We start from the raw sequence: 16,188 nt of genomic DNA on the forward strand, positions 1-16,188 counted from the left end.
GGAGGGGGAGAGTCAGAGAGAGAGAGAAACATCGATGTGAAAGATACTTCTATTGGTTGCTTCGCACATGAGCCCCAACCAGGGCCGGGGATCGAGCCTGCCACCCAGATATGTGCCCTTGACCGGAATCGAACTTGGGACCTTTCAGTCCGCAGGCCGATGCTCCACCCACTGAGCCAAACCTACCAGGGCAAGGATTATGACGATTTAACCAAAATCCCCGGCTTGTACGTGGCAAAGCCAGAGAGAAGGATGGAGATGAGACGCGACGAGGACTCCAAGGGAAGCCCGGGTTTTGAACACGTGAAGTCCACCAGGGCATACCCTGCCCAGGCCTAGCCCGTGTTCCCACAATGCTAAGCACGGCAGGTTCAGAAGTTCGCACGCGGCGGCGCCGTCACGTGACCTCCTCGGGAATAGAGGTTTGGGCGATCGTTGACCTCATCGAAACCCTCTAGGGGTCCCTGTGAACCTCGCAGTCTATTCTGATGCCCAAAGAATGGGTCAATCTGAAGCCTACGAGCAGCCAGGTACCCCCGGGGAGGGGAGAGAGGAAATGGCGGGGAGGGGAGGTGGAGGGGGGGGGCAGCGGGGAGAAGGAGAAGGAAGAGGAGGGAGGGAGGGAGGGGAAGAAGGAAAATGTGTTTGTCCAGCAGCAGGGGCTGGTGGTAGCGTTGCTATTTGACCGGAAAGCAAAGCCTGCTGCTGCCAGGGCTCACCCCGGTCACACCTCACCCAGGACACACGGGGAAAACCATCCGTGGGCACGAGAACAAACCAGTAAGCTCTGTCTCATGACAATCACGTTAATTCAGGGGGTTCCCCCCCCCAGCACTGGTGCCCGAGAGGCTCAGAAACAAATGCGCCCCACAGTCACCTCGGGGTCCCCCCGTGGTCCCTCCCCTGGCTTAACATTTCCTATCTTCCTTATTAACCCTCTGTCCGGATGCCTCCTGCCATAAGAACTGTCAACACTTTTCTGGAAAAATAAGCAGAATAAAGTCAAATGATTCATTCCTACAAGAAAAGAGGCGACGGAAAAGGCACGAAGTATCGAAGGGGATACAGCAGCCCCTTCGATTATTATTTTAACTCGAAACTTACCGACGGTGTCGCACGGTTCGTCTTTGTGCACGCAGAAATCTGTCCTACAAAGAAAACGGAACAGCAGTCAGGTGCATGCAGAACGGTGGGGGGGGGGGGGGGGGGGAGGCACACACTGTCCACGCTGAGAGTCATCCCGCCCATGACGTCACTGCTCTACTTGTCACGGGAGACAATGAAGAGTCATGAACGGCAGGGCTTGCCCAGAGCAGCTCATCTGCATTTCCCAGGGCAACCCCCACCTACCCACACAGCTGGACCCCCCTTTTCCAGCTAAACTCGTCCACACCGAACACTCGGTGGCTGGAGGGCCTCCTTCCAACAGCTGAAAGCATTTGGGGAGAAAACGCGTGCCAAGTCACGGGTCAGAAACAATTACTGGTCCATACGCTCAACCTACAGTGACTTCCCCCAGCGACTCTGCTCGGGCAGCCTCGGGGTTTAGATGCTGGAGCCAGAAGGCAACCCAAAAGTCATTCCTTTTCTTAAATATATCTATTTTTTTATTTCAAAGAGGAAGGGAGAGAGAGAGAGAGAGTCATGGAAACATCAATGATGGGAGAGAATCATAGATAGGCTACAACCCTGCCCTTGACGGGGAATTGAACCGTGACCTCCTGGTTCATAGGTCGATGCTCAACCACTGAGCCACGTCGGCCAAAGTTATTCCTGAATATATTTCTTTAAAGCTCCCCTGGTCCCCCCAGGTATGTGGTGGTGGAAAAAAGAAAGAGTGAACCTGACCCCACCCCCATCCTGCAGGTACAGAGACTCATCCTGGCCTCTGGCTGCTCTCGGGGGGACGGAGGGCTCGGGGCCTGGGGGGTGGATAGAGTCACAGGTAACGCCCAGCGAGGTGTGGACGCCTGGGTCCCAGTCCTCTGTCCCAGCCCCCGACTCGGTCCCCTCGGGGGTGCTCTGGAGCCCCAGCCCTGGCCGCAGCTGCTGACAACCCAGCTCCCGCCGCTCCTGCTCGGTAGCTCCTGCTGGCCATGATGTCATTTGTGCTCCCTTCCCCGAGGCTGGCCGTCTGCAGGTCTGGTGGGCGTCCAGGGCTTGGGCTCAGTCCATGAGGGACAGGGAAGGGGGACACAAAAGAGAAGAAACCTCGCCTGGGGCCCAGGACGCAGGGCCGCGTGGCCCTGGGCCGGATCGCTCTGGGAGGAAGGAGCAGCTTCCCGGAGCAGCAGCGGCCTCACACCCAATTTCCGTGCGAAAACATCAGCCTGTTATTATCCAACCCGGGGAACTGCAGCTCTCAGCCTCTAATTATTAAACAATGCCTCTCGGCCAAGTTGGCGGCGGCCTCCACTCTCACACCGCCTCCCCCGGCTGCTGGGAGGTCTTTAATTTCACATCTGCGAGGGCATGGAGGACTTGACAGGGCGGGCAGACGCCAGTCCTGTAGGCCTAGCAGCCCCGCAGCAGTGGGCGGAGTGGGGATGGTGCAGGTAGCTCAGGAGGTGCCAGCACCAAAGGGAGAAAGAGAAGGGCAGCCCTGGGCTGGCTGCAGGTCAGAGCCCTCGGCGGGCCTCGGCGGGCCCTGCCTGTGGCTGAAGAAAACTTGCCCTGGCTGGTGGCTCAGTGGTTAGAGTGACAGTCTGCACACCGAAGGGTATTGGGTTCGATTCCCGGTCATGGGCACGTACCTGGGTTGCAGGTTTGATCCCCAGCCCCAGTCAGGGTGTGTGCGGGAGGCAACCAATCGATGTGTCTCTCTCACATCGATGTTTCTCTCTCTCTCTGCCCCCCACTCCCCGTCTGCCCTTCCACACCCTCTAAAAACCAATGGAAAAATATCCTCAGGTAAGGATTACAGAAAAGAAAAAGAAATCTTGCTTTTCTAACCTCCAGTCTCCCCCCTGCCCAGCACCCCCACTCAGAACCCCCCGCGTGCAATCAGCACCCCAGAATGTGCTCAGGTGGAAAGGACATTCTTAAACATGTTTAATTGTGGTCAAACACATCGAACACGAAATTCTGCATCTGTACCATTTTTTTTTCTTGTTTTGTTATTCTTCAACCCAAGGATACTTTCCATTGATTTTCGGAGAGAGTGGATGGGAGGGGGAGAGAAAGAGAGAGAAACATCGATGTGAGAGAGACACCTTCTGTGTATCCACTCACCCACCCATGGACACGGGGGTCGCCTCCACATTTTTGCTGTGATGCCCACTGCCCGGATGAGGAAACTGAGGCTCGCACAGGTGGCCAGCGGTCCGATGGCCAAGCCTGAATTCCTAGCCAACGGCCCTCTTCCCTCTCCCACGGGAAACGGCTTTCTCCAAGCACGTTTGGGGGTGCAGGCCGCCTCCCACGTTACCTGGTCACGAACACGGCGGCATCCACGGGGGGCGTGTCGTCCTTGCCTCCGGGCACCTGGTTGTTGCCAAGGTACCGGGCGCCTCCGTATTCCTCGTTCTGCCAGTGGCAGAAGCTCTCCAGGGACCGCTCTCCGTGGTGCCCAATGGACAGCTTGGCCTGAAAGAAATCGGGGGGCGGGGGGCATTGAGAGAAGCCAAGGCCCCAGGGAAGCCGGCGTTGGTGCTCAGACTACAGTGTGAGGTGGACACAGCTGCCCACTGGGTCGTTCTGGACACGCTTCCCCGAATACAAACCTAACGCTGGTGGGTGGACGCAGAGACGCAGACAGAGGCCACTGTGGGTCTACGTATACGTTCAGATGGAGACTACGCTGTTTATTTTTGGTTAATCCTCCCCAGAAGATATTTTTCCACTGATTTTTAGGAGAGTGGGAGGGAGGGGTAGAGACAGAGAAACGTCGATGTAAGAGAGACACATCGATTGGTTGCCTCCCACACGTGCCCCAACCAGGGCCGGGGATCGGGCCTGCCACCGAGGTACGTGCTCTTGACCGAAATCGAACCCGGGACCCTTCGGTCTGCAGGCCGACACTCTATCCACCAAGCCCAACCGGCCGGGGCCAGACTATGTTATTAAAGAAAAGTGTTCTTTGTCCGACTGGTGTGGCTCAGCGGTAGAGCATCAATCACCCCAGGAACCAAGAGGTTGCTGGTTCAATTCCTGGTCAGGGCACATGCCCAGGCTGCGGGCTCGATCCACAGCAGGGGGCGTGCAGGAGGCAGCCGATCGGCGATGTTCCTCTCTCATCAATGTTTCTATCTCTCTCCCTCTCCCTTCCTCCTTCTCTCAAAATCAATAAACAACATTGATCTCTGAGATCAATAAAAATATGTTAAAAAAAAAAAAGGACAAGTGCTCTTTTCGGTAAACTGAACAGCATGCGCCCACCAAGCATCGGCCCCTCCCCGTCACCCTCCCTGCCTGGCCGTGGGAGCGTCCCAGGGAAGCACTGGACCAAAATGCCAGAGAGCGATGCCATGGGGACTCCAAATACGTGCTGAAGCCCAGGGAGAGCGACAGGAGGGCGGCCGTGGTGCCAGAGACCTCGCCGCCACCACGCTCTGCTCTGCTAAGACGTGCTGGGCGGAGGAGGGGGGCGCTCAGGCCCCTGCTCAGGGTGCCCTGGAGATTCTAAGCGGACGGTAGCACCCCCAGTTTCCAGGAACGGCATGTACCCTCCTCTCCCCGGACATCCGGGTCCCTGGCCCCGGGCACACTGATGCCCCCTGCAGAGCCTGGGAGCCTGGATAAGCCAGACACCCCCCTGGGCTCCTAGGGAGCTGCCAGACCCGGGACATCCCCTGTGTGCGGCGCTGACGGGACTCACAGGGCGCTGTCGCAGCAGCACAAGCTTGGTGACCTGAATGTTCACCTTAATCCCCAGGGTCTGGTGCTGGAACATATTGTAAACCTATCGAGAGAGAAAAGGAAAGAAAGAGGTCAATCTAAACATTTAAAAAAATATATCATCGTATCCCGGATGGGATCCTAGAACAGAGAAGAGCTATTGGGTAAAAACTACGGAAATCGGAGCCAACGATGGACTCTAGTGAATAATGGACCAATATTGATCCTTTAGTTATAACCAACGTACTAATGTAAGAAGTTAGTAACCGGTGAAACGTTTTGGGAACCCTCTATGCGTTCAATTATTCTATAAAACTAAAACATAAAATATGAACAAATAAACTACAAATTCATGTATTTATACATCATAAAGTATAAGTTCTATTAATTGAAAAACATATTAATTAAAAGTTAATGGTTAGTCCAGCTGGTGTTGCTCAGTGATTGACCTTCAACCTATGAACCAGGAGGTCATGGTTGATTCCCGGTCCCGGCACATGCCTGGGTTTCAGGCTCGACCCCCAGTAGGGGGTGTGCAGGAGGCAGCCCATCCATGATTCTCTCTCATCGTTGATGTCTCTCTCTCTCTCTTTCCCTCTCCCTTCCTCTCTGAATTCAAGAAAAAAATATTTAAAAAAAAACAAAAAACCCTCTAGGCCGGTGAACAGCTCCTCCCCAGGGGTCCCTGTCACCTGCTTCTTCTCTGGTCCCCGTCTGCCCCTCCCTGGCCGTGTCCCCACATCGCCCAGCGGGACAGCGGCGGTGGGCCCGCCCAGCTGGGCCCCCCCAGGCGGCCAAGGCAATGTGACAGCTGCAGCCGGGCTCTGACCACTCGCCAGGGCGCAGCCGGCGCTGGACGCCCGAGACAGAATTTCCAGACGCCGGGCGCGCTGTTCCCTGCCCGGCCAGGTGTCTCTCCAAACATCGCATGGACGCTGCCTCCAGACTTGTCCTGAGCAGGAATTTCCATGGGAAAAAACGGCCGGGAGACTGGGTTACATGTCTCCGCGGCCCGCTGCTTTGTGTGTGGTGGCTGTTGTCCGATTTCCGTCTGGCGGACCGGCTGCCAGGACGGGCCTGTGCGTCGGCCCTGGACTCTGCTGGGCCTTGTGGGAACGTGGGCAGCTCCCGCCAGGGGGCAGGCACATTAGCTGTGGTCGGGCTCCCACACCTGCTCTCCTGGCCGGGCACGCCGAGGGGAAATGCCTGCCTACAGACCTTATTTTAAACATACGTTTTTTATTGATTTCAGAGAGAAAGGGAGAGGCAGAGAGAGAGAGAGAGAGAAATATCAATGATGAGAGAGAATCATGGTTCGGCTGCCTCCTGCACGCCCCCTCGCCAGGCATCAAGCCTGTAACCTGGGCATGTGCCCCAACCGGGAATCGAACCGTGACCTCCTGGTTCACAGGTCGACGCTCATGCACTGAGCCACACCGGCCAGGCCCAAGAGGGGTTTTCACAACAGCACCCCCTACCCGTGTGAATCAGGGCCTCCCCAGGGGCATCTGGGGGCTGAGAGTAACACTCTGCAATTAGGGCATCATTTGGACCCCACACAGGAGGGGTGTTTCCCTCCCACAGCACCTCTCGTGGGGTCCCTGGAGCAGCAGCCCCAACATCACCTGGGGTCTTGGAAAGGCACATACTGGAGCCTGGGCCAGGCCTATGGCTGGAGACCCTGGGATGGGCCACGCCGGCTGCATTTAACAAGCACCCCCCTCCCCACCCTCCCCGCCGGGAGGCCGCAGGGTGTGAGGACCAGGGGTGCTCACACACTGCGCTGACCTCTCTGGTCCCAGAGAGAGGCCTCTTATCCGTTCCGCCTGGTCACTGAGTAAAATTGATGTCATTTTCCCTCCGCGCGGAACCTGCCTGGAACGCGTCGGCGTCTCACTCTGCCGGTGGTTGTTAAGGAAGCTGAGAACAGCTGACACTCTGTCCAGGGGCCCATTTTCCACCGGGGCTGCCCAGACCCAGGCCTGCCGCTGTCAGCTCTCCGGCCCCGGCGACGATTTGTTCTTTAGAATATCCCTGCTCCTGTGTCACCACGCCCTGCCCCCAACCGCAGGAAAAGCAAGTCACGTGCAACATTTGGAAAACCGTGGGAAGCCGAAAGCCGGGGACACAGCACCCCCTCTCTCTGCGCTTCCCGCTGGGGGACCCCCAGGACGGCTGGCAAGACGCTTCTCCCTCTGCGTGGACCTGGGCAGGTGGGTGGTTTGTTGGGGACACAGAGCTCGGAGCAGGCCTCCAGGTCCCTGGATAAGAGCCAGGCGGAGGATCGTTTAAAACACAAAGCAGGCCCGGCAGCTTGGCTCCGAGGCTGAGCATCGACCTAGGAACCAGGAGGTCGAGGGTCGATTCCCGGTCGGGGCACATGCCCGGGGTTGCAGGCTCGATCCCCAGTGGGAGACATGCAGGAGGCAGCCCATCATTGATGTTTCTATTTCTCTCCCTGTCCCTTCCTCTCTGAAATCGATAAATATATTTTTTTAAAAGAGAGAAATTATAAAAGAAACATAAAAATAGGAGCTTTGTCTTATGACTACTTCAGTTGTAATGAAGGTTTATTCCTTGCACTCGTGACCCGGACGATTGAAAAAGAAATAAATGAGGTGAAATTATCCGCAGATGGAGGAGTCGGGAGCGGGGCCAGGCCCCCAGCCCGCTGTCTGGGCTTCCTCTGGGTGGACTAGAGGCCGCACCCCGTCATTACCCAGCCACCAGGGCGACCGGGTTTCGGCACAGGAAAGACAGAAACCCTTCTCAGAAACCAGGGCCACGCAGCACGAGGAGTTAGCAAAAGCGATCCCACCGCTGGGTGAATCCCTAAAAGGAAACCGCGGCGGGGGCTCAGGCGGGTTATCTGCACGCCCACGGTCACCGCAGCCTCCTCCACAACTGCCTGGAGGTGGGAGCGACCCCAGGGTCCACACGCGGGCAAGTGAATGAACAAATCAAGGCCCGAATGCGCAAGGGAGTACCACTGGGTCTGAGGGAGGAAGGAGAGTCGGACACACGCTACCACACGGAGGAGCCTGGGGGACCCTGTGCTTGTGAAAGAAGCCAGTCACAAAAGGAAACAGAGACAGCGAGACTCCACGCATCGGAGGTCCTGCTTCCCACCAGGCTTCGCTGCGCACGGCAGGACCCGTTTTTTTTGTTGTTGTTGCTTTTGTAGTTGTTGCTGTTGTTTAACATATTTTTATTCATTTCAGAGAGGAAGGGAGAGGGAGAGAGAGAGAAACATCCATGATGAGAGAGAATCATGGATCAGCTGCCTCCTGCACGCCTCCTACTGGGGATCGAGCCCACAACCCGGGCCTGTGCCCTGACAGGGAATCGAACCCTGACCTCCTGGTTCATAGGTTGACGCTCAACCACTGAGCCACACCAGCCGGGCGGAATCTGTTTTGTGTTCAATTTTGATCTCGATTCCTCCTACCAGACTGGACTCCTCAGAGCAGGGAGAGCAGGGACGGGGCTCACTGGGCTCTTTATCCCAGGGGAGGGGTCCCCGCACAGCAAGGGGCTTGATGGCTTCCAAAAGGGGTGGCCGCAGGGCCCACTCACCATGCAGACCCAGGCGGTCAAACAGCGCCGTCCACCGTGGGCACGCCCGCCAGCCCCCCAGGGTCCCAGGCTGTGTGGGCCTGCCTCCCCCTGAACGGAGGAGGGGATGAGGATGCTGCCTGCCTGCGTGGGGACCCGCCAGGACTCACCATGTTCATGACGGTGAGGATGAACCTCTGTGCGGCCTCGGCCCCGTGGTACTGCACCATGTCGGCGTCGGCCACCACCAGGGTCTCCACGGTGTGCTCGTTGGTGAGCCCGATGGCGCTCCTCCGCTCCCGCCAGTCCGGCGACGGCCCGCCCTTCCTCGGCTTCTTCTTTTCTAGAAAACAAGGAAGGCGTGAGATCAGTCCATGGCGGCGGTGCGATTCCCAACCCTGTGCACGGAGCAGGCCTCCATGGAGGCCTTTTTTTTTTTTTTTTTTTAATATGTTTTAATTGATTTCAGAGAGGAAGAGAGAGAGAAATATCAGTGATGAGAGAGCATCATCGATGGGCTGCCCCCTGCACGCCCCCTACTGGGGACCGAGCTCACAACCCAGTCATGTGCCCTGACCGGGAATCGAACTGGTGACCTCCTGGTTCCTAGGTGGATGCTCAACCACTGAGCCACACAGGCCAGACCCGAGATAATTTAAAAGCTGTCCCCTGCCTGGAAACGGTGTATTCCTGTGTCACATCCAGGTCGCCTGCCTTCGCTGAACAACAGAGATGGACTTTGCTAGGTCATCAGTTTCACTGCCTGGATGAGTAGAAGCTGAGCCACACTGGCCGGGCTCTAGGTGGCGGGTTAAAGCAGGGGTCCTCAAACTATGGCCCGCCGGCCACATGCAAATACAAATATTATATTCGTTCCCGTTTTGTTTTTTTACTTCAAAATAAGATATGTGCGGTGTACATAGGAATTTGTTCATCGTTTTTTTTTAAACTATAGTCCGGCCCTCCAACGGTCTGAGGGACAGTGTACTGGCCCCCTGTTTAAAAAGTTCGAGGACCCCTGGGCTAAAGTTTGCACACACACACAGCCTTACATAAAATTCCCAGGCCCTCCCAAATTCTTCTCTGATCACTTTTCTTTCCTTCAGCCAAAGCAAAGGGTCGGTTTGTAGAAAAACACCCTTTTTTCGCCTGGAAACGGTGGCTCCACGTGTTGGAGAGAGCTCCCAGCCAGGGGAACTTTCCGGCAGCTGCAGAAACCCTGCATCCTTGAGAGAGAACGGCCTTCTCTTCTCTTTTTCTTTTTTTCAAAAAGGGAAAAAAAAATGTTTTGCTCTCCAAGGATGAATTCTTTAAATAACTTTGCCCAAGGCCAAGTCATTTTCATAAAAGGCATCTTTTGCATGTAAATTCCTTACAAAGAAAGGTGCAGAATAAGAGTTTTGTGATTGTTTTGTTTTTTGGGGGTTTTTGTGTGTGTGTGTTTTTTTTTTGTCTAGTTAAGATCCCAAATAAAGAACCGATCAATCTTGAAGTCCAAAACCAGCGCTTGCCATCAATGATTCTCTCTCATCACTGATGTTTCTACCTCACTCTTTCTCCCTTCCTCTCTGAAATCAATAAAAATATTTTTTTTAATATATTTTATTGATTTTTTACAGAGAGGAAGGGAGAGGGACAGAGAGTCAGAAACATCGATCAGCTGCCTCCTGCACACCCCCCCACTGGGTATGTGCCCACAACCAAGGTACATGTTCTTGACCAGAATCGAACCCGGGACCCTTGAGTCCGCAGACCGACGCTCTATCCATTGAGCCAAACCGGCCAGGGCAATAAAAATATTTTTAAAAAATCAGCACTCGCACTAGGCAGGAGGTGTGACTCAGACCCCACCCTTGGGACTAGCAGGACCGGGGGTAGCAAAGCTGAGCTGGCCCCACCTGACCTTCCCACTCATGGTCATGGCCACAGAGGTACCAAGCAGCCAGGCACTGCTGCCTGTGGGGGAGGTGGAAAGAGAGCCCTTCAGCCAGCACATACTGACTGAGAACCACTGTGTGCGAGGCACTGCCCCAGTACAGGGGACCCTCTGGAACAGGGGTGGGGAACCTCTTTTCTGCCAAGAGCCATTTGAATGTTTGTGACGTCCTTTGTGGGCCATACAAAAGGAGCCACTGAAAAATTAGCCTGTTAGCCCGGCCGGTGTGGCTCAATGGCTGAGTGTCGACCTATGAACCAGGAGGTCACGGTTCGATTCCAGGTCAGGACACATGCCCAGGTTGCAGAGGCTCAATCCCCAGTAGGGGGCGTGCAGGAGGCAGCCGATCCATGAGTCGTCTCTCTCATCATCGATGTTTCTCTCTCTCTCTCTCTTCCTTCCTCTCTGAAATCAATAAAAAATATATTGTAAAAATATTAGCCTGCTCTATTTAGTCAAACAGTTAATGAAGTCACCCCTAATGCCTTGGCAGGGCCCGACCAAATGAGTTCTCTGGCCTTATATGGCCTGCGGGCCCAACGTTCCCACGCCCGCCCCACTGTGAGCAGGCCCTGGTTCCTCCCACGTCCCAGGTGGGAAGGTGGCTGATCTGCTCCTCCCACCTCCACCTCAGACCAACGAGAGAGATTTCTGAGCAATTCAGGTGGCAACAGGGCAGATCGAAGAGATCCTCCATTTCATTTCCATAAAGCAACAGAGACTCGACGGAAGGAAAAATAAATTTCCAGGGGAAAAAAACACCCCCAAAACTTAACCATACTGGAAGCCCAAGTTTTAGGAACGAGTGGAGCTAGTGATATGTAGCCCGAGTTTCTGTGTTCTGCACGCCTTTGTCCATTCAAGCACACGGCAGGCTGCTCTCATGTGTTTCCCTGGGGCTAGAAACCCTTCCTTTTTTGGTATGCACAACAACTTTCCAGGCATAAAAGCATTTCAGAAAAACAGGCTGATGTATCTGCCAGATGCAAGCAACATCGTTTTTGACTCCTGGTTACATTTTGTTTGTTACCAAAACCTTCTCTCGTGGGAGCTCGCAGTTTATAGAGCCAGTCACAGAAGCGTCAGGCTTCTCTGCAGCGAAGGTCGGCTGGTCTTGCTGACGCTCATGTCCTGCGTGGCTTGGACCAACGGGGAGTCACAAAAGATTTGGCAAGTTGCTCTGCACGGATGGAAATCTTTCCCTGAGAATCCTTTAGCTAGAAACGCACAGCATTTGTTTTCAGGACAGATAATGCAATTTTACTTAAGTTAGAATAAGTCTTTAAGGAGGAAAGGAGGTTAAATTTGTTCTGTGACAAATAATGTTCCCGTTTTGGGAACTGAAAGTAGAAGGCAATATGTGAATGTTTTAAGTGCTAGATAACTTACGTATATAAAATACTGCAAGGAGCCCGGCCAGCGTGGCTCAGTGGTTGAGCGTCGACCTATGAACCGGGAGGTCACGGTTCAATTCCTGGTCAGGGCACATGCCCAGGCTGTGGGCTCCATCCCCAGTAGGGGGCGTGCGGGAGGCAGCTGATCCATGATTCTCGTCATCACGGATGTTTCTATCTCTCTCTCCCTCTCCCTTCCTCTCTGAGGGGCTTTGGCCCTTCCCAGCAGGTTCCCACCATGAAGGCGGTTCCAATCCCTGCCGACCACCAGTGACGCCTGATATTTCCTGCCCCATTGGGCGGGCTTTAGTTCACCGTCTAGCTCTGTCCCAACCCCGAGACGCGGGATCTGATCCATGACTCGCTAATGGCCTGAGAAAGGTCTGGGCTGAAGGCAGAGTGTGCAACCCAATCCCCGTCGTGGCGAGCGAATTCCCCGTCTGGTCCTGCAGGAGACATCGCCTGCTGCCCTGGAGGGAGGCCCTGCAGGGCGGACCACTGCCTTCGTGGCTGGAGGACGCCCAAGAACACTGGGCAGCAGATGTCCTGACGAGCCTTTTTTTTTTTCCTCCTGGGCTTTTCCATGAGAAATGAGTGGACTGAGAAAGCCAGACCGTTTGTGGTGGAGAAAAAAAAAAGCAACCCGAAAGGCATTGCTTAGAAAGAGCAGTCGCTACAAACAGGGTGTCTGCTCCCTTCCCTTCCTCCGCGTGTTGGACCCTCTGGCCCGAGTCCTCCTGCTGGGAGGGAGGCCGGGCAGGCTCCCCAGCCCGGGCCCACATTCCCTACAGCTCTTCCCATCGGAGGGAGCGGGAAGGGGGACGCTGCTGATTCAAAAATCAGACGCTTCTGCGGGAACTGGCAGGGGCCGCGCTCCACCCCCGCCGGCCCTGGAACACGAAGTCAGCACCGCGGCCACCCGGCCTGGGGCCTGGCCCGGGCCTCCCGGGACCACGATTCCTCTTCCTCTCCTGCCTCAGGGCGGGCCGGGCTGCCAGGAGCTTCCTCCAGCCACCTGGACGGTCCCGGCCAGCGCGCACTTGAAATCATCAACTGCATTCTGGTCCCGTCTGCCCGCAGCTCCGAGACAGATTTCCTATGGAAGCTGGAGGCCGGCTCTGCTTAGAGTTATTTGACGGGGGGTGGCGGGGGGGGGGGGGGGGGGGTTGCATAACAGCCCAGGGAAAAGATAACACACTTCACATCCAATTCCTCTGCTTGGGGGAACGGCGGTGGGAAAGGCAGACAGACAGACACACACACACACACACACACACACACACACACACACACTCACACACACGGCTGGGTGTGCTTTCCCTTTCTGTCTCCACGCTTGAGTTTTCGATTTTCTTTCTCAATCAAGTAATGGGAATACTCCAGAAGAGGGCCAGGGTGCTTGCCCTACACTGATTTTTCTGTGTTCTCACGGAGAATACGTCCAAAGGACAACGGAAAGGGGAAAAACACAGGATTACGACGGAGTGACTGCGATCCCTCAGGCTTCTGGAAGAAACATTGTTATGAAATATGTGCCATAGGAGCCCGGCCGGCATGGCTCAGTGGTTGAGCATCAACTTAGGAACCAGGAGGTCACGGTTCGATTCCCGGTCAGGGCACAGGCCCAGGTTGTGGGCTCGATCCCCAGTGAGGGCGTGTAGGAGGCAGCCGATCCGTGATTCTCTTTCATCACTGATGCTTCCTTCTCTCTCTCTCCCTCCCTCTCCCTCCCCCTCCCTCCCTCTCCCTTTCTCTCTGAAATCAATAAAAACATTTAAAAAAACCCAACAGCTGCCAAGAAGCCCGGTCTGGCCAAGCCTTCCCTGAGCGCCAGCCTCAGTTCTGTGAGCCCGTGGCAGCGATGTCATCAGTGTTGAAGCCAGTTTGATCTCTGTCATTTCCAACCACATGAATCTTAATGGATACAAAGCACAAGCCCCAACCGATTATTTACGACAGCGTGCACACACACACACGCACACACACGCACACACACACGCACACACACGCACGCACACACGCGCACGCACGCACGCACACACGCGCACACGCACGCACACACACGCGCGCGCACACACACGTACGCGCACACACACACGCACACACACGCAAATTCTTGCATAAATCAGCAATATACAATCTCTCAATAGTCACAGTATTTCCTAAACACTGACTATAATCACTTGTTAATGCTATACATGGACCAGATATATTACAAAATAACTGCATGCATTTAACAAGAACAATCAGGACAGAACTTAGATGGCTAAGGACCGTGATGCCTTCCTCTGAGGTTACCTTTGTCGGACGTGTTCTAATGAGCTCTCCACCACACAAAACATGTAGGAGTCCGGGTGTGTGTGTGTGTGTGTGTGTGTGTATGAATCCTCGCCGGAGGATATTTTTCCCAATGATTTTTAGGAAGAGTGGAAGGGAAGGGGGAGAGACAGAGAGAGAGAAACACTGATGTGAGAGAGAAGCATCGATGTGAGAGGGAGACTTCGATTGGTTACCTCCCACACTCGGGTTAAACCTGAAACCCAGGTAGGTGCCCTTGACCGGGAATCGAACCTGCCACCCTTTGGTGCGCGGGCCGACGCTCTAATCCAGCGGTTCTCAACCTGTGGGTCACGACCCCTTTGGCGGTCGAACGACCCTTTCACAGGGGTCGCCTAAGACCATCCTGCATATCAGATATTTACATGACGATTCATCACAGTAGCAACATTACAGTTATGAAGTAGCAACGAAAATAATTTTATGGTTGGGTCACAACATGAGGAACTGTATTTAAAAGGCCAGAAGGTTGAGAACCACTGCTCTAATCACTGAGTCACAGGCCAGGGCAGGAGTCCTATGGTGACAGTGCCTCGTAGCAAAAAGTCATTTTATTATTTGAGTCTCTGGCTCTCCCATGACATGTCCCATCTACCAGGGTGGAGCAGGAGGATATGGAATTCAGATGCTCACGAGAGACCATGAGAAGTGAAGACTCTACCCCAGATCTGAAAGGAGATATGAAAATAGCCACAGAAGGCAGACAAAGAATTTTCAACTAAAAATAACCACGTAAAAAAAAAAATCGAAAAACATTTCAAAAGACCCCAAGTCCCACTTCAGTTGTTGAGAGTGGCCAAAAAACCTTCAGAAACGCACGCTCTCACCCAAAGGGGGAAAAGGGCTCGCACAGACTCCACATTCTCATGCCAAGTCCCAACCTTCCAAACTGGAGTGATATTTTATGAATCGGTTTATAAGGCCCTAAAAATAAGGAGCTATAACCGAAATAGGATCAGCCTGTCTCCTCTCGGGAGCCCCAAGGACTGCGAGAAATGCAAGCTCAGCCCGGCCGGCGTGGCTCAGTGGTTGAACGTCGACCTAGGAACCAGGGGGTCACGGTTCAATTCCCGGTCAGGGCACAGGCCCGGGTTGTGGGCTCGATCCCCACTAGGGAGTGTGCAGGATTCTCTCATCATGGATGTTTCTATCTCTCTCTCCCTCTCCCTTCCTCTCTGAAATTAGTAAAAATATCTTTAAAAAATAAATAAAATAAGAAATGCAAGCTCAGTGGTTCCCTCCAGCTGGCTTTGACTGTATTAGCCCTGCTATGCCCCTGGAGAGCATGGCAGCTCACAGGTCAATCCAGTGCTTCCTGGAGGAGGAAGACTTACCCGACCCCCTCACCTGCATGAGCCAGCTGGCCACCCCTAAGCCATGGTCCCGGCTGGGGTAACACAACCTTAAGGACGAGGCCCAGGGACATCCCTGGCCACCACGTGCAGCCATGAAGACCCTATTCCCGTGGGAAAAGCTGGGTCTCTCCGATTCACCCTTCCGGGAAACTCCAACAATGCCAGCTGCTGGCGCCTCAGTAATCAATCAATGTTCCCTGTTGCTAAACTCCCAACGTTCGATGCTGATGATAAGCCTATTAATAGCGGCCATTGTCCTTCTCAACGGAGCAACCAAGTTCACCGAGACCCCGGTGCAAAGGAAGGACCCAAAGCAAAACATACACCTTTCTCCCTGGTCTGCGTTCCCCCAGGGGCAGGGCCTCCAATTTGCCTGTCTCTCCCGCACGCACCGCGGAGGCCATGAGACGTGGGGGAGGTTATTTTCCAAGCCACCTCAGGAACTGCTCTCTGCACCTTTGCATGACTGCTCTTGTTTTGACTTGGTTTCCAGCACATCCTCCCCGCCCTGCTTTTGTGAATAGTTTCATTTCCTTTGTTGGAGGCTAAACAGTCCGTCCTCCAAAGGATGCCTCCACTCTAACCCCAGGGACAGAAATGCAAACGCCAGCGCAGTTTATCGTCCCGTCAGCGATCCTCGCGGTCACACCCCTGCAGAGGAGGGCGGCGGGCCACCGGCCCAGCATCCCACACGCAACCTGACCAGCCGTGGACGGTGTGGGTTTGTGGGGAGGGGAAAGGAGGTTTCAACGGGCTTGCCCTCGGACAGTGATGG

General features: G+C 54.7%; 1 protein-coding gene across 1 annotated transcript in view; it reads right to left on the reverse strand.

Moving 5' to 3' along the window:
* The window catches only part of ADAMTS17 (ADAM metallopeptidase with thrombospondin type 1 motif 17), a 90,689-nt gene that overhangs the window by 64,742 nt on the left and 9,759 nt on the right, over nt 1-16,188 (reverse strand). The window contains exons 4-7 of the mRNA XM_070400340.1: nt 8,562-8,734; nt 4,817-4,900; nt 3,428-3,585; nt 1,105-1,148 (exon numbers count right to left, since the gene is read on the reverse strand). Coding sequence (XP_070256441.1) covers nt 1,105-1,148; nt 3,428-3,585; nt 4,817-4,900; nt 8,562-8,734 — 459 coding nt within the window. The remainder of the gene's footprint in view (nt 1-1,104; nt 1,149-3,427; nt 3,586-4,816; nt 4,901-8,561; nt 8,735-16,188) is intronic.

The sequence above is a fragment of the Myotis yumanensis genome, unplaced genomic scaffold, assembly GCF_028538775.1.
Source record: "Myotis yumanensis isolate MYYU_CA2020_CCGP unplaced genomic scaffold, mMyoYum1.0.hap1 SCAF_20, whole genome shotgun sequence".
In the NCBI taxonomy this organism is placed as follows: Eukaryota; Metazoa; Chordata; class Mammalia; order Chiroptera; family Vespertilionidae; genus Myotis; species Myotis yumanensis.